Source organism: Epinephelus lanceolatus, chromosome 20, assembly GCF_041903045.1.
Source record: "Epinephelus lanceolatus isolate andai-2023 chromosome 20, ASM4190304v1, whole genome shotgun sequence".
NCBI classification, from domain to species: domain Eukaryota; kingdom Metazoa; phylum Chordata; class Actinopteri; order Perciformes; family Serranidae; genus Epinephelus; species Epinephelus lanceolatus.
Window position 1 is genome coordinate 32,921,128 of NC_135753.1, and position 19,403 is coordinate 32,940,530.

The 19,403-nt window shown below is 43.4% G+C and overlaps 1 protein-coding gene across 3 annotated transcripts in view; it reads right to left on the reverse strand.

The window, feature by feature from the left end:
* The window catches only part of mpp7a (MAGUK p55 scaffold protein 7a), a 178,769-nt gene that overhangs the window by 41,215 nt on the left and 118,151 nt on the right, over positions 1 to 19,403 (reverse strand). For 2 of the 3 annotated variants that reach the window (XM_078162558.1, XM_078162559.1), the window contains exons 10-13: positions 15,619 to 15,815; positions 14,900 to 14,964; positions 3,244 to 3,264; positions 1,405 to 1,437 (exon numbers count right to left, since the gene is read on the reverse strand). In XM_078162558.1, the coding sequence (XP_078018684.1) occupies positions 1,405 to 1,437; positions 3,244 to 3,264; positions 14,900 to 14,964; positions 15,619 to 15,815 (316 nt within the window). The remainder of the gene's footprint in view (positions 1 to 1,404; positions 1,438 to 3,243; positions 3,265 to 14,899; positions 14,965 to 15,618; positions 15,816 to 19,403) is intronic. The other variant, XM_033639051.2, reaches the window with a different exon arrangement.

Here is a 19,403-nt window from a genome sequence, read left to right on the forward strand (position 1 = left end):
GCTTTATTTCCCCATGCAACCTCAGTAGCATTGCAAAAGCATCTGTAAGTTCTAGGATTTCAAACTTTTAGGGACGGGCCAACTCTAAATCATACAACCACATCCAACAGGCTGAAAAGCCATGCAGCAAGTACTCACATAGAAAAGATGTTATTATAACTCACAATTTTTTTCTCCTCCTCCTCCTGAGGTTCTCTGATTTCAGTTAAACCTCGTTCTGGGCTGCTGGAGTCGAGAAATGCTGCTAACCCGCTAGAGTGCTGGATGTTGTTTGGGTACCGAGGAGGAAGAGGAGAGGCTGAGGTCATTGACCTCATGGAGGAGGCAGGGTGACAGTAAGGGCAAGCCTGAAGGGGACGGAGAGGAGTGGAAAAAAATGGACTGGTGTTTGGCATAGTTCGGCCTTGGGAAGTGACCCTGATTGAGCTTGGCAGACATGGCTCAAACTCAGTATTTATAAACTCGCGTGTGCACTGGATATCCTGTGAAATCTGGAGTCTAAACGTTGTAGTGTGCAAGGAGAGCTCTGAGGCCAGCTCACCTCTTGACCTCAACATCTGAATATAGACAGAATGGGATAGAGAGAGGAAGTGAGAGACGGAGGGAGAAATAAAGACACAGAAACGAAAGAAAAAGGCAGATGGACAGACAGAGGATTTGTATATGAGCCAGCTCGTACAGCCTGTGGTCCTCCAGAGGGACGATACCTTATGATTTGTCGGGAAAATGACAGTGGTAATAAAAACATGATGGGGAACATTTTCTGTACAAGTCAGAGAATTGGAAGCAGCAGCTCTCTGGAAAGGCCTGCAGAACCAAAGCGGACCACGGTAATTGTCATTAAGTCTGACCGGGACCACATCAACGAAGCCGGCGCTCGGCCGGACCTCCAGAACAAAGCGTGGAAAACAAGCCGTGCTTTAAACCCAAATCCATCCAGAACCATCCTCAAAGATGTCTTCAGACCCACAGCAGAGGCAGAACAGGATAACTACTACATTCTGCAAATCCATGACATGATGTGCCAGTGCGCTCATGACGCTGTCAGCAAGAAAGCAGAAATAGCACACCGTAGGCTAGCGAACCACTACAGAACTACTCTTTGTGTTTTTACATGGGAGTCCAAGTTGAATCAGTTGTACCAAAAACGATCTGGGAGTTAGACGAATATGTCAAGCACATTATGAGAAGCAGAGATCTATTTGTCAGTGCAATAACGTCTGGTGCACGTTACAAAGGCTGGTCTGTGAAGGAAGGGCTGAAGGGTCAAGGACGGATTAATGGAGAGGACACATGTAAATCTAAGACAATCTTGGCCACCGTCTCCACCGTTAATGCATTAATGGAACAGCCACATCAGGAGGGCAGAGGACAGAAGGAGGGGAAGAAAACAGCATCTCTCACCTAGGTGGGATCCGCTACTATAGTCAGCGTCCTCTGGTGATGAGAGGAGAAAGAAAGAAGCCAAAAGACAGGCACAACATCATGTTAAAGACAACAGTCAGACACCTACCCCTCTAAGCACATACTGAAAAGGTAAAAGTCCAGAGAAATACAAGAGAGAAAAACATACAGGTACAATCAACATGAGAGAAATATGATTAGATTGTTTGGGTTATTTATGTTGATGAAGTTTCAGTGAAATTACATGGATCAACCAAAAAATTAAAACTACTAACAGGTGAAGTGAATAACATTGATCATTGTGTTACAATACAATGTTCTTCTGAGAAACCTTGGGTCCTGGCATTCATGTGGATGCCACTTGACACGCTACACCCACCCAAACACCAGTACAGACCAATACACTGCCCTCATGGCAACAGTACTCCCTGGTGGCAGGACAATGCACCAAGCCATACCAAAAAACCGCTCAAAAATGGCCTGGGGTATGTGACTAGGAGCTTAAGGCATCAACCTGGCTTCCAAAATCCTCAGATCCCAATTCGATTGAACATCCATTGGGTATACTGGTACCTTACCTCACAAGCCAATGCCTTGGTGTCAGACAACACAGGACACCCCCAGAGGTCCTGTCTCCAGGCCTCGACAGGTCAGAGGCCCAATCATAGATCGGACTTGGCTCTGACCTGTTGAGGCCTGGACAAAGGACCTCTGGGGCATCGGTTTGTCCCACAGATGCTTGATTTTTTTGGAATCTGGGGGTCTGGGAATCTGGAATCTGGGGAATTTGAAAGCTAGATCAATGCCTGAAGTTCTTTGTCATGTTCATTGGACCATTCCTGAGCAGTTTCTGGAGTTGGGCATAGTGCACTGCCTTGCTGAGGGGCTACTGCCATCAGGGGTATTGTTGCAAAAATCAGGGGTACTTGGTCGATAACAATGTTAAGGTGGGTGGAGTGCATTAAGGACCAAAGGTTTCCCTGCAGAACATTGCATATTGATGAAATGACTGATGTTATTCACTTCACCTGTCAGTGGTTTTAATGTTTCGGCTGATCGCCGTATGTCCAATGATGAGTAACAGCCAATGATGTAGTGGTGAATAAGATGAGAGGTTAACTATGACCTCCAGTTGATGCTTCATGAATTCACTCCAACAAAACTTGTGGATAAACCCTATTTTGAAATACTGATTAAAATTAAAATCAGCATAAACTGGATTTAGGTTTACAATCCACTGCATCACTGGCCATTGCTGTTTAAGTGTATAATAATTAATATTAATATTATAATAATAATAATTTAGTATTATGAGTGAGTTCGGCACAAGATTACTGGAGATGTCCATGTGAAGGAATGATTCTCCAGACGATGTCCACTCTAATGAAAATGACAAGTTAGCTGGTGAAAGATGAGGCTTTGTACGACGCAGGAGCCAATAACCTGCAAACTCTCCACAGCGTTTAAGAGGAGAAACCGTCAGGGATGTCTGATGCTCCCCTTTAAGAGCGATTAGCTTTGACACGAGAAGACAGGCCAAATGAAAACAAGAAGAATGGGGAGCAGAGGTGAGAGGTAGACCTTTCATAACACACAAAAATTATGAAGGGGAACCAATCACAAATGGTTTTACTGGTTTTGTGTTGCAACACTACGAGCCAGTGACCTATCTGTGACGTCCTATTCAATGGGAGATGTCAGATAAGTAGTACCTTCGATCTCCTCAGCTGTGAGTGCAAAAGAAGCAAGGAATGTTAATGAGGCACAGTTAGAGACAAATTTAAAGAACAAAAAGTAAGTTGTGGGACGAGATGAGAGAATAAAGAAGAGGAAACCTACCAAACTCTACAGCCACATCGTCTTAGAAAAGCAAAAGACAAACAAATGACATAAAGAAGAGTTAACATAGTAATTTCTTATGTGAAATTCTCTCATTTGTGTCTCTCTGTAATAAACTACACCGGCACACACAATATGGTGATAAATCTATATTCAAACACTGTTTTGAGTCATTTCTCATACAAAATTGAAATAGCAAATGAGTCTATTTCATTTTGTAATATTTGTGAAAAATGCTCACCACTACCCATATTCTGTCTAAAAGTGAATTACCACATTCATTTAACAAAACAAAACAAACAAAAATGCTAAAAGTCACTTAATACGATCCACTTACTAGCTTTTCCTGAAGATTTCAACTGCAACTCATGGTCTTCATCAGTGGGTAAATTATGCTTACATGTTTGGAGATTGCTCAGTTGTGAGGACATGAACAAAGTACAGAACTTTGGAGCGAGATCATTTACCCTGCACAGCGGCTGGATTCTTGAGATATCACATGATCACATGAAAATCCATCTTTTCAGGCTCAGACTCTCAGAAAGTGTGCCGGGCTTTGAAGCCAAAGATCATAGTTGCCAAACAGTGGAATTGTATCTGTCACATGATACAATGTGGCCCAAAATACTTTGTCTGGTATGGTTCAGTTCAGTTCGGTACACTTGTGAAAAGTTGTGGATGGTACCAACAGGCCGTTCTTTTCTGTCCCCATATTTGGTTTTATTGTCTCTCTTGGATGATTACCACTTTTAGTAAAGAGTGGATCTTCAAGTGTTTTCAATATATATTAATTTCAAGTGGATTATGTGAACTGCATATATTCTAATCCCCACACGGAGAAAAAAAAGCATCCTGGAGTGTCGTTCCTGTGGGCTACGGCAACACTAAACCCCTGTGCTTGCCTGAGAAGGACTAAATGCACAAAGCTGCTATTTTTAAATATCCCATGGAGAGAGACTCTCACTGCAGCCTGTTCTATTTTGTTCTGAAAATGTCTGCGTGCAGCCTCGTTCTGTGGACGATAAAGTAGGTGCAGACTTCCATCTGTGTCACCGCTGATGAGGATATACAGTGAGTGCTGGATGAAGCAGAGAGTGACAACCACCCCGCCCAAATTTAAGAGTACTGTTTGTAGTGGAAACACTAGGGTCTAGGTACCATGTCTGAAGGGTTACTGTTGGTTCCAAAGGTACCATACCGAAAGTGTTTGGTTGTAATGGGGCTTTACGTTGTGAAAAAGACTGCAAATCACTTCTGAGTGCTGTAACTCCCACAAACTGACTCGTTTCACTTTCAGAATTTGATCCTTTCAGTTTGATAACATTTGTAAAATCTAAAAGAGCTGCACAATTAAGTCTTTCCCATTCAAGTATGGAAGTAGCCACTTGGCCAATGAAGTCTCTAGTGCGCTTGCTCTTGCTCTTGCTCTATGGGTCAGATGGTGCAGTAGCAGTGGTGACCACCCAGATCATTTTATATGCGTCAGCTGAACTTTTTTTGGCTTCATGCACCACTAAGCAACTTTCATAGAAATGAGCAGGGCCCTGTCTCAAACACTGTATCCAGTTCTCTTTATAAATCCATGGTCAGGCTTCAAGTGATGCATTTCTGCCCGAAACACTGGCAGCTACAGGTGAGGTTTAGGTGTGTGTGACGACACAGACGTGACTGATCGTTCAAAACAATGGCGGCTCCCAAAGAGGTTAGCATAGATGCTTAAATAGCATCAGTTATATCAGAACTGGGGAGTATATCATCATTTAAAATGGAACAAAGGTACTGAAGGCTTTTCTTAACAGAAAAGATGTTTTCACTCTTCTTCCAGCGAGGACAGTGATAGATAAATCCAATCATCTGCCAAGTATTTTTTGAAAGTGCCTGCCCTTTTCCATACAGTGACGGCTTCTCAGATGCTTCTGTGTAACAAACCATCTGGTGCATCGGCTTGGGACATCGTAACCCTGAACCCAATTTCTATGTAGGTTACGTGATGACAACAAAGTAAACTCCATTCAGTGATGACGACCAAGAGATGCAGTTGAAAGCCTTGACCTTGAGTTCAGTTTGTTTTTGGCAACTATGGTATTTTATTGAAATATAGGAATGGACTTTAACATTCTACTGAAGGACATTTCTACTGTTTCTATTTTGCTATAAGACATGTATTTCCATTGTTACCTAGTGAGACACAGGCTGTGGAACATGGCTGTTGTGCGTCCACTGTGACTTCACAGAAAGAAACATATTTAGATTCAAAAATCCGAAATATTAAAAGGACCATTCTGACCTAGACCTTTTAAACAGCAATGTGTTATACAGTAAAGCATTTCATTCTGATTTAAGGTAGCTTATTAAATGACTCCAGATGGTCAAGAGTGCCATCCAAAAGCTATAAGATGATGGTTTCAAAATGGTAGCTGATGCAGGATCAGTGTGTGTGTGTTTGTTTTAGGATGCCGTGAACATTTGGAGGCACTTATAGATGCTTCCTCCCCTTCATGTGTTCCCATTTTGGCCAAACAAGGTTAAATCAAAACATACATAACACCATCTACCACAGCACGGGGCTCGCCTTACAGCACCACGTTCATTTCCCAGAGCACACTGCAGCTCGGGGAGATGTTACGTCACAGCCGGAGTTAATGACTAGCCAAAACAGCAGTCAGGAGCGATCACTGCGAAGGTTGTTCCGTGCTAGAAACATCAGGCCCGAGAGCCGTGATTGTTTTGAAGTGTGGAGCCAAATGTGTCTGCCTTTATCTGACATCTTGTTTCACATGTTAGTGTTCACGGCAATGTTCCTACTGATGTTGCCCTCCTCCTGCTGTAATGTGACATTTTAAGTTGAACCAGCACCTAAACCACATTTTGAGAGGTAATTGTAGGCAGGAAGACAGGGGGAGACTTGAAAGAGGAAACAACAAGGACAATATGAGAATGATAAAGATATCGAAAATCCTTCCAAGTGCTGCCCCTATTACACCCTGGAAGGCTTTCATCTGGTGCCTATCTGCCAAAGGAATGGTTTGCATTGCCTAATGGCCTTGCAGCCTTGTACACCAACATTCCTCGTCTAATGAAACACCATGTGATAACACTGCAGAATGTAAATCGACGGGGCACGGCCTCTTTGAAAATGCTTAAATGGTGGAAAACCTTGTCCTTTCCCTTTTTCTGAGTGCATTTCACCCGCCAGCCCCAAAGCAACATTTTGAGAGCAGTGAGAATGAGCTGAAGTCATGATCTGATGTGTGTGTGTGTGGACAGCCCGGCCTGCAGTGATGGTGGCAGCCAAGCCTATCATTTACTGAGCGCAGGAAGCCATGGCCGCCCAGATTGCGGACGCCGACTTTTGCAGACATTCTCAGTGTGCAGTCAACCAGCCTACCAGTCCGCTAACCAGCCTTCATGGATGCTTCATGGCCATCTCCCCCCCAACCCGCCTCCCCTGGAAAGGGACACACGCTTAGGGGTATATCACATGTCACCCACATACCAAAGATTCACCACATGGGATGAAAGAAGGGGTGAGATGAGGGGATGACAAAAAAAGAAAGACAAGTGGATGTACTCCATAGGATAATCCTACTTTATTCTAACTTGAGTCTTAGTTTTGTAGCTTTGACTGTCATTTTTATTGGATATGAAAACATTGGGCCTCATTCACCAATAATAAGTTTTTTCTTAAATTTGCACTTAAGAAAGGTCCTGAGAAAAAAAATCGATGTCAGATTTATGACGTGTTCTTAAACCGCAGAATTGTTCTTACAATGATGAATCCCAGTGTCCTCGTAAGTTGTGTTGTAAGCATGTGGTAGGTTGATCCTAATTAGCATATTAATGCCTCACCACTCCCCATAAAAGGACATGAGACTGCAAGGCCGTGTGTGCATACAGAAACAGAAGAAGAAAAAAATAGTAGATGAAAAAGTTTAAAGAATTAAGTCAAGAATTCCCAAACAAAAGTCCAAAGAGGATGGACCATCAGACTCCAAACACAAAAGAACTATAATAGTTCTTGAGAGGAGGTACTCCTTCTCCAAACAAGCTGAAGTAGCATCAGCGGTAGATATAAAATAACACAAAAAACGTGAATCCTAACCCCTAACCCCAATCCTAACTCCTATGCATGGGAATATGCGTTCATCAGCCACCTGAACCCAACCTGACACACAATCCGCCAAATTTATGCATCATAGTAGTAAAACCGTCAGGACTGAGGACGGAGACGAGCATCGTGGCACTTTTCAATGTTTGCATGTGTGTTTTAGAGAGGTAGATAAAGAAGGAAAGAGTGATTGAAGGTGGACTACTTCACGCAATGTTTCTTTAAGTTATTAATAACGTCCTTGGAACGCTGCTTCGTCACTATTTGTCCCATCCGCCTGAGCTGCCAATCAGTGCATTTACATGACATTAGAGGAAATTGAATTCACTGTGTTAGTCCGACTAAAACTGGACTTTTAAAACACATGTAAACATGTAACTGAAATCATACTAAATTTAATTTCTCAAAGCCGGACTAACACACCCCGGTAATGCCATTCGGAGTCTAATTCCTCCTGCATGTATACAGTCCATCGGACCAAGACTGGCCGAGGTGCTCTGCGCTCGCTCCCTGGATTTTGAAGTTGCACAGCATTAAATACGTAAAAGAAGAAGAGGAAGCCGGTAACAACACGGTGAAATCTATATCCAAAGCTGTGCTTTTTTAGGCGGAAATGTACAGAGCATTGAAGTTGTCCACTATGGTACCAGTTAGCTGCTAGCTAACTGTAGCTAACATGTTTGTTGATTGTTTGGTCTGTGACGTAATAGGTCAACCGGAAAAAGGTCCAATACTAACAAGCTGAAAGGGGGCATATCTCCACCTATCGTATTCAAATTGGACATACTTTAGTAAATAAATTGATTTCTTCCTGTGCTTGTATACTGGGGCAAGGACAGTAGTCCAATTAAATGGCCAAGTAGAGCTGTTACGGTAGCTCGACTTAACTGCGCATGTAAACCTACTGAGTGACATTTTCTAGCATGATCGATCACTAATTATTAGATGTCATGGCTCCTATTAACATAACTGATGTAGATTGAAGTGTAAGTCTGGGGTTTATTTTAAAAGACCATCATTCTTTGTAAAATCATGGAAATAATTATAAAAAATATGATTGTAACTGAAATCCTGTAACATTATAGAACTGTAGAACTGAAGAAAACTCAAAAACCATTTGTTACGCACAAACATGTCGGCACTTAAATGCGAATGTGTGTAGATTCTGTTCTTTATAAGAACAAATCCCAAATAAGGAAACATCAGTGAATGTCAGAATCCTTATGAAAATTGCAAGCTGGTTTTAAGAAGAATTTTTTCCTTAAGAACGGTTGGTGAATGTGGCCCAATGTACTCATAGTAATGCTAAGATCTGGAAATACGAATACATTGCAACTAGTTCGGGCACAATCAGACAGGTTGTAAACAACAGTTCATAAATTATCTAAACCAAAGAGAGTACACCTTGAAGTTAAATCCTTTTAATCCTTCAATGCATAAAAACTGTGCGAGTACAAGTATGGTGAGTCAATGTTGAACAAGAACTGTGATGGCTATTTACAGTGGTTTCAGTAATAATTTTACCATTTGCCTTCAGTTTTTCCTCCAAATTAATTTCACAGTGGCAATTATTAGCTGAATTGTGTGGTTAGGGACTTGAAAAGAGGGTCATCATCAAACCCATCTTTGCCATTATCCTCGTCATCATCACCACAAGAGTGCAAATGATCATACAATTTGGCAGCCTGAGGCAGCTGAGTTGTACGACCCACTTGAGTAACATAAAATTGTACTCTTTGGGATTATACTTGGAGCCGTGTGGATTTTATCTGGCACAGCCAGCCATCCAGCAGACTGTCAGTGCCGCTGGACAATCTTTTAGCTATCTCCTTACGAGGGAGGAAGAGACAAAGGAATGACCCCTAGTCAGCACCCTGTAAATGGCCTTGAGTTATGGGCTGATGTCACCCTCGCAGCCAGCCAGCATACAGATGGCCTTCTCCTTGAACTAACTGGACGCTGTCACTTTCTCTCTCGCTCGCTGTATCTCTTTCTTTTTTAAACAGCCGACATGAGACTGGTGGAATTTTCCAGATGACACAGAGTGAGATCTTTGTCATGCGTCTTTCAGCTTTCAAATGTAGAACTGATTATTTAAAGTCAGGATGTGCAAAAGAGCAAAGCTGGTCTGTATTAAAAAATGACTTTATAGTTTACAAAATGTTACAAGTCAGTCCGAATTGAGATACTGACCCGTAGAGGGAATTTAAACATGAAGGGAAACAATAATAACTTGATCTATAAAACTTTAAGGGTGGTCTCTACGGGGGTTATCTAGCTCTAACCTTTTAGAGTAAAATGGAACTTTTCTCCTGCACCGATTGCTCTTCTAAATCTACCCCTGGGTCTGTAAGCGTTTAAGTTAAAAAATGAAATAGACGGATAAACTGAACACAGGGCCAGGTTCAGGGCCACTTAAGAGCGATCTCAGGCGGCATTTTGAAATGGTTCATTCGCTCGCCGGAGACACAGAGAGAGCAAGAGTGAGAGGGATAGCGCTGTAATGTATGGAGAGAGACGTCGAGAGACCCCAAGGTGAGCGATAAGTGCGTCCACGTGTTTGGCAGACTGCGAACCAAACCAAACAATCAGACAGTGGAGAGGTTTGCATGTCAGACAGAGGAACAGACATGCTGTAAGAAAGCCCAGAGAGTCGTTGATATGTTCAGAGAGAACAGATGGGGAAGCTGGAGGAGAGCCAGGTATCGATGAAAGGGAGCTGTGGGGTTAAGGGGGAGGAGGCAGGTAGGCCAGGTTGACAACTATAGATGTAAAATAGTTGATCTAACCCCTCGACCAGATTAATAATTGACGTGATGGCACTTTAAACATCAGTTTCATAACCAAGGAATGCATCCATGAAAGCGGCGGGAGCAACAGCGAGGAAAGGGATTATTTATATCTTGCAAATGTTAGGCGTAAATGGACACGGTTAAGCAATGCTCGCCGCAGCCCCTCGCCAACACCAATATTGTTCCAGCCGACGGAGCTCCCGGGCTGGAAAGAGAGGGAGAAAGAGAGAGAAAGGGACCCCCTCCTCAATCACCACCTCTTTCCTCTGCTCGGTAAAAGCGGGGTCTCCACGGTATCCTTCAATTAGGTTGTAGTTTATGGCCCCGGGGCCCAGCCGGTTTGGCGCGCAAGGGGCCATGATCCAAGCTTTGTCTCCCTCCATCTCTCTTGACCCGGCCACCGCCACTCCGCAGGGCCACATCTGCTACTGAATGTGACCCCTCGGCTGCTTCTCTCTCCATCTATTCCTCCTTCAAACCATCCATTATCCTTTTTCACTTCCCTGTGTTCCTCTTTTCAGCTTTTTTCTTTAACACCCTTCACTTTTATTCGCTCGAGTCGTTGCTTACACTCAGACTGGATCCAACATTTTTCTTTAATTGAGTTTTTTTTTTTTTTATTTCGAATGCTGAGAAATGTGTGTGTCTGCAGGAACAGAGAGTGAACTGTTATCATTCCCCAGTTATTCATCTAGTCCTGAGAGGGACATGTCAAGGGACTTCCTACTACTGCTGCTGCACACACAACTAATCTGTACAGTATGAAGGGAGAAAATTTAGCTGCAGCTCAAAGGGAGACTTATGTTCCTTCGCTATGGGCCGCGGTGGACTCTACTACATTTTACACCTGCCCTCTGTGCATACAGAAAGCATTGGGGTGGGTTACAAATCCCATAACTCATAAGAGGAACTGGGCCATTAAAATGAAATAGTAAGGGAACAGTACAGCACTGTCTGTCTTTAACTTTTTAGCAAGCTATTTTTGGCCATCGTGCACCATGTATGCCAGTATGTGGTTGAACATAACCAGGAAATGACAACATCCATAATTCACCCGAAAGCTTCAAATCTGAGGTAAACGATCCCTAATGCTAAGTTTAGAGGTGGTCAGCGTAGCTCTGCTGGTTATTTCGGAGCTACATATTGAAAGAGTCACGTTACATTAAGGGCTCACCGCCATGTCGAGGGAAACAAGTCGTCAAATGGACATGTCCGTCCCAAAGTGGTAATCTACGGTGAAAAATATGGCCAATAAGAGCTAGGTTTTGGTTCAATGGGGTCATTGTGAGACCAGAGCAGGCCTACAAAGCCAAGCACAAGTGCGGTGTGTTTTTCTGAGGGTTCATATGTTTGGAAAATGCAAAATGAAAGGAGGGGGACAGGCTGTATACAGTAAATTAGAACTTATGTGGTCTCATTAGGCCTAAATATGTGGTTATGGATATGAATTTATAAGCAAAAGTATAAAGCAAAGCAAGGATGCAAGCAGGAAGGAGAGGAGAGGTGTGTAGAATTTTTTACAGATAAGCTTGTAGCTGATGTAGAGCAGAGACGGAACACTTTCACTGTTGAAAGAAAAGAAAAACGTCTTTGTTCTTACTTTGGTTTTGAATCTGCACTAATAATTGCATGTGGGACATTTTTTTTAATTCATTTACAGTTTTGAATATCACAAAAAACCCTGCAAACATCAAGTAAAGAGCACAACGTCAGGCTTCAGTCTGTGTGGGGTGCATTGGCCCGCACGTTCTGCAAGACCCACAGCAGATACTGGCAGCGTGTTTTCCTCCTCCATGGCTACAGGCATGCACACGCAGTCATATTGTAATGCACAGTCACAATGCCAGCTGGACAGGCTTCCCGTTCATGCACTGCAGCTCACCATATACAAACCAAATTGCTAACTGGCAACTGTTTGTAAATCATAGCTAATGTTTTTGTCATTTTGAGACTGCATGTCGGGGAATCTCTTTAAGGGATTTTCACTCAGGTGCAACGGAAAGTCCTGAGAATGATTGTGGCGTACACAGCAGCCGCAACAGGTGGGCACGGTCTGAAAAAGTGCATGTTTTGCCAACTATTTTCTTATGAGAGAAAACCAACATTTTAAAGGGCATATCTAGTATATTGTGAGTACTTGGGTAGCAGAAATCACAGTTACTGTTTTGGACTCAGCAGCTGGACATGAGAGATTGATTGCTTTTCTTAAGAGCCATGGCTGTGCAGACATCTACACTGCTTGGCCTGCTTCTCTTTTGGTGGCTGATGGGAGTGAAGATGGTGAAGATGTCGAACCACTGCTGTTAAATCAAAACTGTCATCTGTGGGCTTTTTTTTTTGAAGACAGTAGTGTATTTTTATTTGACTGACTGGTCCACAGCAAAACAGGACAACCGTGTGAGATTCCAGTTGGCACTTCAGTTTAACATTTTTAAATGTAATATATTACTGGTGGCATCATAAATCCCAAAACAATGACTCTGGTCATATTAAACTTGACAAAAAGTTCACTCACACCATTAACATCTAAGCCCCTGCAGTCTGGAGTTACCCTCTATTAAGAAATCATGCCAGCTAATTCAGAGTTATGATGTTAAATACGTACAGCTTCAGTTAGTAACTTTAATAAAAAATAACTTTTTTTCATACTTGCTGAAACTGTCAGTATACCTACACAGATAATCTCATCAAATTGCACTTAACATCCATGTCTGTCCAGACTCATATGTTGTCATGACAGTACACAGTGCTCCAGATACGCATGTTGTTATAGGGTATATTTGACTTTTTGGATATAAAATGCCAACAGGCCATCTTGAGTTTTCTTCTTTTAAAGATATTTTTTTTGGCCATTTTGCCTTTAATGGACAGGACAGGTAAGCGTGAAGGGGGGTAGAGAGAGGGGGGATGACATGCAGCAAAGGGCCACAGGCTGGATTCGAACCCGGGCAGCTGCGGCAACAGCCTTGTACAGGGGGCGCCTGCGCTACCACTAAGCCACTGACGCCCCTTGAGTTTTCTTCTTGAGTCTTGAGTTTATTTTGTGAGGTCACAGTGACCTTGAACTTTAACCTTTGACCACCAAAGTTCCACACTTATTCGACAACCACTCAGAGTCTAGATGTCTCAAATGCAGCAGCCAATCATGTCAATCACAGCTCTTGAACTGCAGTCAAACTGTCATAGTTGGCAGCACTGATCAAATATGAATCAAGATTCTGTTACTGCAAAATGTTTTCAGAAATATATTTCATACTGTTTAGCTGTCTTGAACAAAAAACCCTGTGCACTGCTCTCGCTAAGCTTTACAATTTATCTGTAACACTGACGTTTCGGTCCTCCTGCACCTTCGTTACGAGTGTTCAACACCATTATTTCCAACACTGAGCTTAAAGAGAAACTGCCCCACCCATTTCACAGGTGTGCACAGGTGTGAGCGTGAATGGTCTGTGTCTATGTGTCAACCCTGCGATAGTCTAGTGAGTCTGTCCAGGGTGTACCCTGCCTCTTGCCCAATGTCAGCTGGGATAGGCTCCAGCACCCCTGCGACCCCCACAGGGATAAGCGGCTACTGAAAATGAATGAATGAATGTTTCCAACATGGCGGCTGGGTCACAAACTTTCTCATTTTATAGCTAAACAGTACACTAAAATATGTTTCTGAAAACATTCGAGGTGAGAAATAGGTAACTGCTGCTGTGTTAAAAACTCCTCAGCACTGACTGGTTGTTTTCCCTCGGCTGTGGTGGATTCTGGCAAATGCGGTCTGAAGCTCTATGAGGAGGCAGAGAAACTTCTTTTTTTTTTTTTTTTTGCAGATTTTCTGTCTCACTGTGTAGATGTAGTGAAAGATTCAGCAAATATGACAGAAAGTTATTTTAATAAAAGTTAACAATTGTAGTTTTAAAGCCTGCAGTGTTTCCACACTCTCACTGGCTCATGGCTCTTTTCTAGTCTTGAACCTAAAACCAGGGTCTGTCGGCCATATCTAATCATTTCTGCTGCTGTCTTTTCCTCATGTAACATGGTTTATGTATTCTGTCTTCATTATGAAGCAATCAACAACCTTTGATTTATATGGGTAATTTAGCTATAATCCCCCCATTTCCTGATCTCCTACAACCAGGCATGTTATAGCACATTTCCACGAAGCACTCCTGCTGATGCGTTCTCCCTGACTCTGCTGCACTGACCAGCCAGGCTTGGGGTCACTGTACAGTCTCATAATAATAAGGTACATTAATGCGCTCTGCAGAGCAGTGTTGCGCCTCTATCACATCTGTAGGTCTAGAATCAGATCATTAATCTGTCATTGGGCGCTTTGAGATGTGGAGAGGTGAGCTGGATGGGTATGCTGGCTGGCGTGTTGGCTGGGAGGTGTAAAAGGCTCTGAGAGGTTTTCCAGAGGGCAAAACCTCCTCCCTCTCCACATTAAAGCCACTGCATGACTTAGACCACATCAACACATGGAGAGGCGGAGAGGGACAGAGGAAAGAGAGTCTGGGAAGAGGCTGAGAGAGTGAAACATGGAGCAGACAGGAAAATAAGAAGGAAGGTAAACCCAGACACAACACTTCCTCTGATGACAGACGTGAAGCGGCGCAACGGTATGGCAGACTTGAGCAGCGACCCCAGAGTGCAGAGATGAGTCCTGAGTAACATCCCTGGCTTTCACCATTTGTTAGGTCCTATTCCATCTTTACATTACCTCCCACCTGTTGCTGTGTGTTGTCATGTTCTGATAATAAATGCTTACATGATCGCCGGCTCAAGGTCTTCTGGGGTTGGAGAGTCACAGCAGGTTGCCGCAGTGCAAATCTCCTGAAAGAAGAGAAAGGAGGATAAAGAAAGAGAGGAAAAAAGGCACAATAAAATCATCAGTTTTCACGACTGCTTAGGGAATAATAAACACTCCCAGCTAGGCTTCAATATCCACCAGTCGGCCGAGACTGGTGAAAGAAAAGAGGGGAGGTGAAGGAGTGAGGAGGTGAAGGAGGAACACTTGTTGTTGACAGAACAGCAGGGTTAAATCTGAATGTTTGTGAATGTTCTAGCTCCTCTTTTGCTCTCCTCCTTCCCTCTTTCTGTGTGTGTGAGTGTGTGTTTTTCCCCTCCTCCGATGCTCGTGGAAGCTGCCAAGAAACTGCGCCGGCCTCCTGAGCTCTGTGTTGCACATCAAGTGCGGCTGTCCGAGCGCACACTGATGTGCGATTTTCCATCCACTTGCCATCCAAAGTGGATCGGTACCAGCACTATCATTTTCTGTCATTACTCATTTCGGGCCAGACATTGTGCGGAAATCCAGACTATTTTGGCAGTGTGAGGCAAGAAAAAAAAATAAAAGAGAAAAGGGAGAGCGAAAGAGAAAGAGGGTGAAACCTGTGTGACTGTGACAGAAGAAGAGACAGTTGGGCCAGCCTTGTTAAGAGGCAACGGTAGACAGGACAGGCAGATCTAGCTGAGGTTGTTTCTTACCTCTCCTGGAACTGTTTGGACGGGATTAGGCCGGCACGGGGGTTGGCTTCCCCCTCGTGTTTGGCCTGCCACCAGGTTGCATCATCCTGGCTCATGATCTGAAGGATGGAGCCCTTCTTGAAGGCCAGTCCAGCCTCTTTACATGGGATGGCTTTGTCCTCTTTAGGGTCGTAGTCAAAGAGTGCCTTCAGGAACACCTGGGCATACAGCGGAGGAGGGGAGGGGGAGGAAAACAAAGAGCTGGATTCAGGGCACAACAGGAAAAAGCAGCGGTTCACTGTAAATGACCTTTCCCTCCATTGCGTGGAGTGTGAACTCTGCAGGAAAGCCATCACGGCAAACACAGAAGGTGCTTCACCAACGCTCAGGGTGATTATTCTAGAAAGGTCATTGCAATCAGAAGTTGAAACCTGTAACCGCTGGCCAAGTCAGTTTCACCATGTGGTTCCATCAACACTTTACTATGGACTAAGCCCTGTCACCGTCTTCCAAGTGTGGCGAGACTTAACATCTCCTGAGTCAGAGCCTCCAGTTGGACGCGCTTTGTTCCACCCACTGACGTGCTCTAATTCTAAACACAATCTAATATCAGTAATCTTTCCACATTACAGGAACAAACCAATGCAGAAAAAAAGTTGTATCCTTTCTTTAAGGAGTTGTTCTAATTTGTTTTGGCAGTGGGGGTGGACACAACTCATCAACACAAAGGAGGCTGGACCTTATAGTGGAAAAATCTCTGACATCTTTTCCCCGCTGTGGGCGGCGAGTTGCAACCTAAAGCACCTTGCTGCGTCTTCCGTCCAAATTGAGTTCTGTCATGATGAGTTATCACTCCTAAGACACCTCGGTACATGTGGAAAGAGAAAACAGAGGGAAGGAAAGTTTGTATGTGTATGAAAAAGAGAGAGAAAACAAGGGAGGCATAGATCACCATTTTTCGATGTCCTTTTGATTTAAAGAGTGCTTTGTGCCATGTAGTAAAGTTATGTTTCAGAAAGAGATGTTTTGTTTGGGTCATAACAGCCACGTTGGCTGCTAAACACTCCGGCAGAATATACCCATACATCTACACACTGCTTCTCCTCACTTGGCTCGGTTTATTTGGCCTGTGGATGCTCAGCCACTTAGCTGCCCCTTTGATGCATCTACACTACCTGATGTAAGCGGGCTATTTTCATGAAGGAGTGGCTGAGTGTTTGGCACCGGCGGACTGTTTGTCAGACGGCCAGACAGCTCTAACCATTACACGATGACAAAGGATGTAAGCGGCCCACCCTGTCCTGTACACCTCTGTTACAGGGTGGGCTGTGTTGTTAGTAATGATAAATGGCCTTCGACCCTGGAGCTTAAAACCAGCGAGTGGATCCAGCCTCTGTCTGCTACTGATAGATGGGCGTGTGAGAAATGGTGTATCAACACCCCAGTGGGTGAGTGGGTGATGGCATGCTGATTGGAGTGTCAGTTAAACCACCCTCAGAATGGATGGCTACAAGCTACTGTCTCCTGGTGCAGTGGTCCAACATGAAAGAAGATAATCTTGTCTTACATGTGGCTGCGTATCAAACCTCAATGTTTTTTTTTGGGTACCAACAGAAATGCTGGTGAGGAATGTCTGGACTGGATAATAGTTTTCTATTTTTCTTTGTTAAAGTCTTAAAGTTCTTGTTCATGTACATGTGTTCAAACATTTATGAAGTATGGAGCGTCAGTGGGTTAGTGGATAGAGCAGGCGCCCCATGTACAAGGCTGTTGCCGCAGTGGCCCGGGTTCGACTCTACCCCTTTCTCTCCCCCCTTCATGCTTACCTGTCCTATCTATACCGGCAAAAATGCCCCAAAAATATCTTTAAAAAAAAAAAACATTTATTAGGTAAGCTGAGGGTGTGTTCAAATGCAAAGCAATTTATAGTTAGTTAGCAAGTTATAGTTTACAGTTACATCTGTCCAGACTCCTATGCATGCTGATAGCTGACGATGTGTCCAGTATGGATGTTGCTGCAAAGAAGCTACAAATTCTGAAACGCTGATGCTTCACAGATATCTTCGCCCCGGCAGCACAGACAGAAGATCTGTACAATCGGCACTGTTTCAAGGTGGACACCCAAGATTACTGTCAATTCAGTATCTGACAAAATGTCTGCCCTTTCTGTTTCTGAGTGATGGTGTTGAATAATGGCCTGAAACGTATTTTTGCAGAACATTATGATGTCAAAATGAAGATGACCTTTGACCTTTTGGATATAAAGTGTCATCACGTCATCATTTTATCCTGTTAGATATGAGACATTTGTGTGAAATTTGTCATTGTTAGCAAAGAAATTCTTGAGTTAAGGCCAAAACATGTTGTGTGAGGTCACAGTGACCTTGACCTTGGAGCATCAGATTCTAATTTAGTTCATACTTCAGTCCAAATTTGAAGAAACTCCATCAAAGTGTTCTTGAGATATCACGATCATGAGAATGAGACAGACCAGCTTGGAGTGACCTTGACCTTTGACCACCAAAATCTAATCAAAAAAAAAAAAATTCCTCAAGGCCTTCTTGAGATGTCATGTTCTTTTTTTTTTTTTTTTTTTAAGATTATTTTTTGGGGGCTTTTTGCCTGTACTGTACAGGATAGAATGAAACGGTAAGAGAGAGAGAAAGTGGGGGATGACATGCAGCAAATGGCTACAAGCCGGAGTTGAACCTGTGACCGCTGTGGCGCCGGCACTATCCACTGCGTTACCAACACCCGGAGATATCATGTTCTTGAGAATGAGGTAGATGCAAGATCACAGTGACTTTGACTTTTGACCACCAAAATCTAAACAATTCATCCTTGAGTCTAAGTGGATGTTTGTGCCAAATTTGAAGAGATTTTCTAAAGGTATTCTAAAGATATTGCGTTCACGAGAATGGGACGGATAGATGGACGGACAGACAACCTGAAAACATACTGCTTCCAGCCAAGGCATAGAAAGTAGAGGGCTTGGAGTAAAGTGAGTGAAGCTAAAGGACTACATGGTGAGCTCTGTAAAAATATGTTTTTGTTACTTGATTCCAGCTATAACTGTTTCTTCACTAAGAACCAATTCACCACTAACTTCTGAACACACCTAAACACTAAAGGGGCTTTGAGGCGGAAATGGCAGCAGCAAAGAGAGGGAGGTGAGCGTGAACAGCTCTTTGCCGCTGCATTTGGAGTTTATGATGGTTTTATCTTTCTCAACCCGCTGCCCTGCTCCCTCCGTCACCATGGCAACCACAGAAACTTCAGCAAGAGAAACAACACAGGAACGGATTTCACTGGTATCTGAGTTCCCTGAATCATCAGACACGGCTCCACCAGCAGAAAACAGACACATCTAAGAAAGAAACCACTACTGAGGGAACATCAGCTTCAAAGTTTGATTCTCTGGTCTGAATATAAACAGATTTTAGCAAAACGTGCTCTAATAACTGTGCCAAAATACAAAATATTTCCACTATTTTAAGCTACGACTTGCTCTTTTTAACTGCGTGGTGATTGTATACAAGGTGGAGAGCAGCAGCTTGTAGAGTACAGGCTGGATCAGAACACAGAACATTGATGTTACCTGATGGCAGCAACCGCGCTTTGTCTGAAGGTCGCTGTCACCTTAAATCTACTCTTGTGAGAAAGTACTGGTCCTGCTACCACTGCTACAGTTTACTGTGCTCATCACAGAGGCAATTTTACATTCTTTGCACCACTCATTCACCTCCTCTCTTCTGTCACTTTCTATTGCCTTGACTAGAACTCCTGAAGCCTTGCTAGAGGTTTAA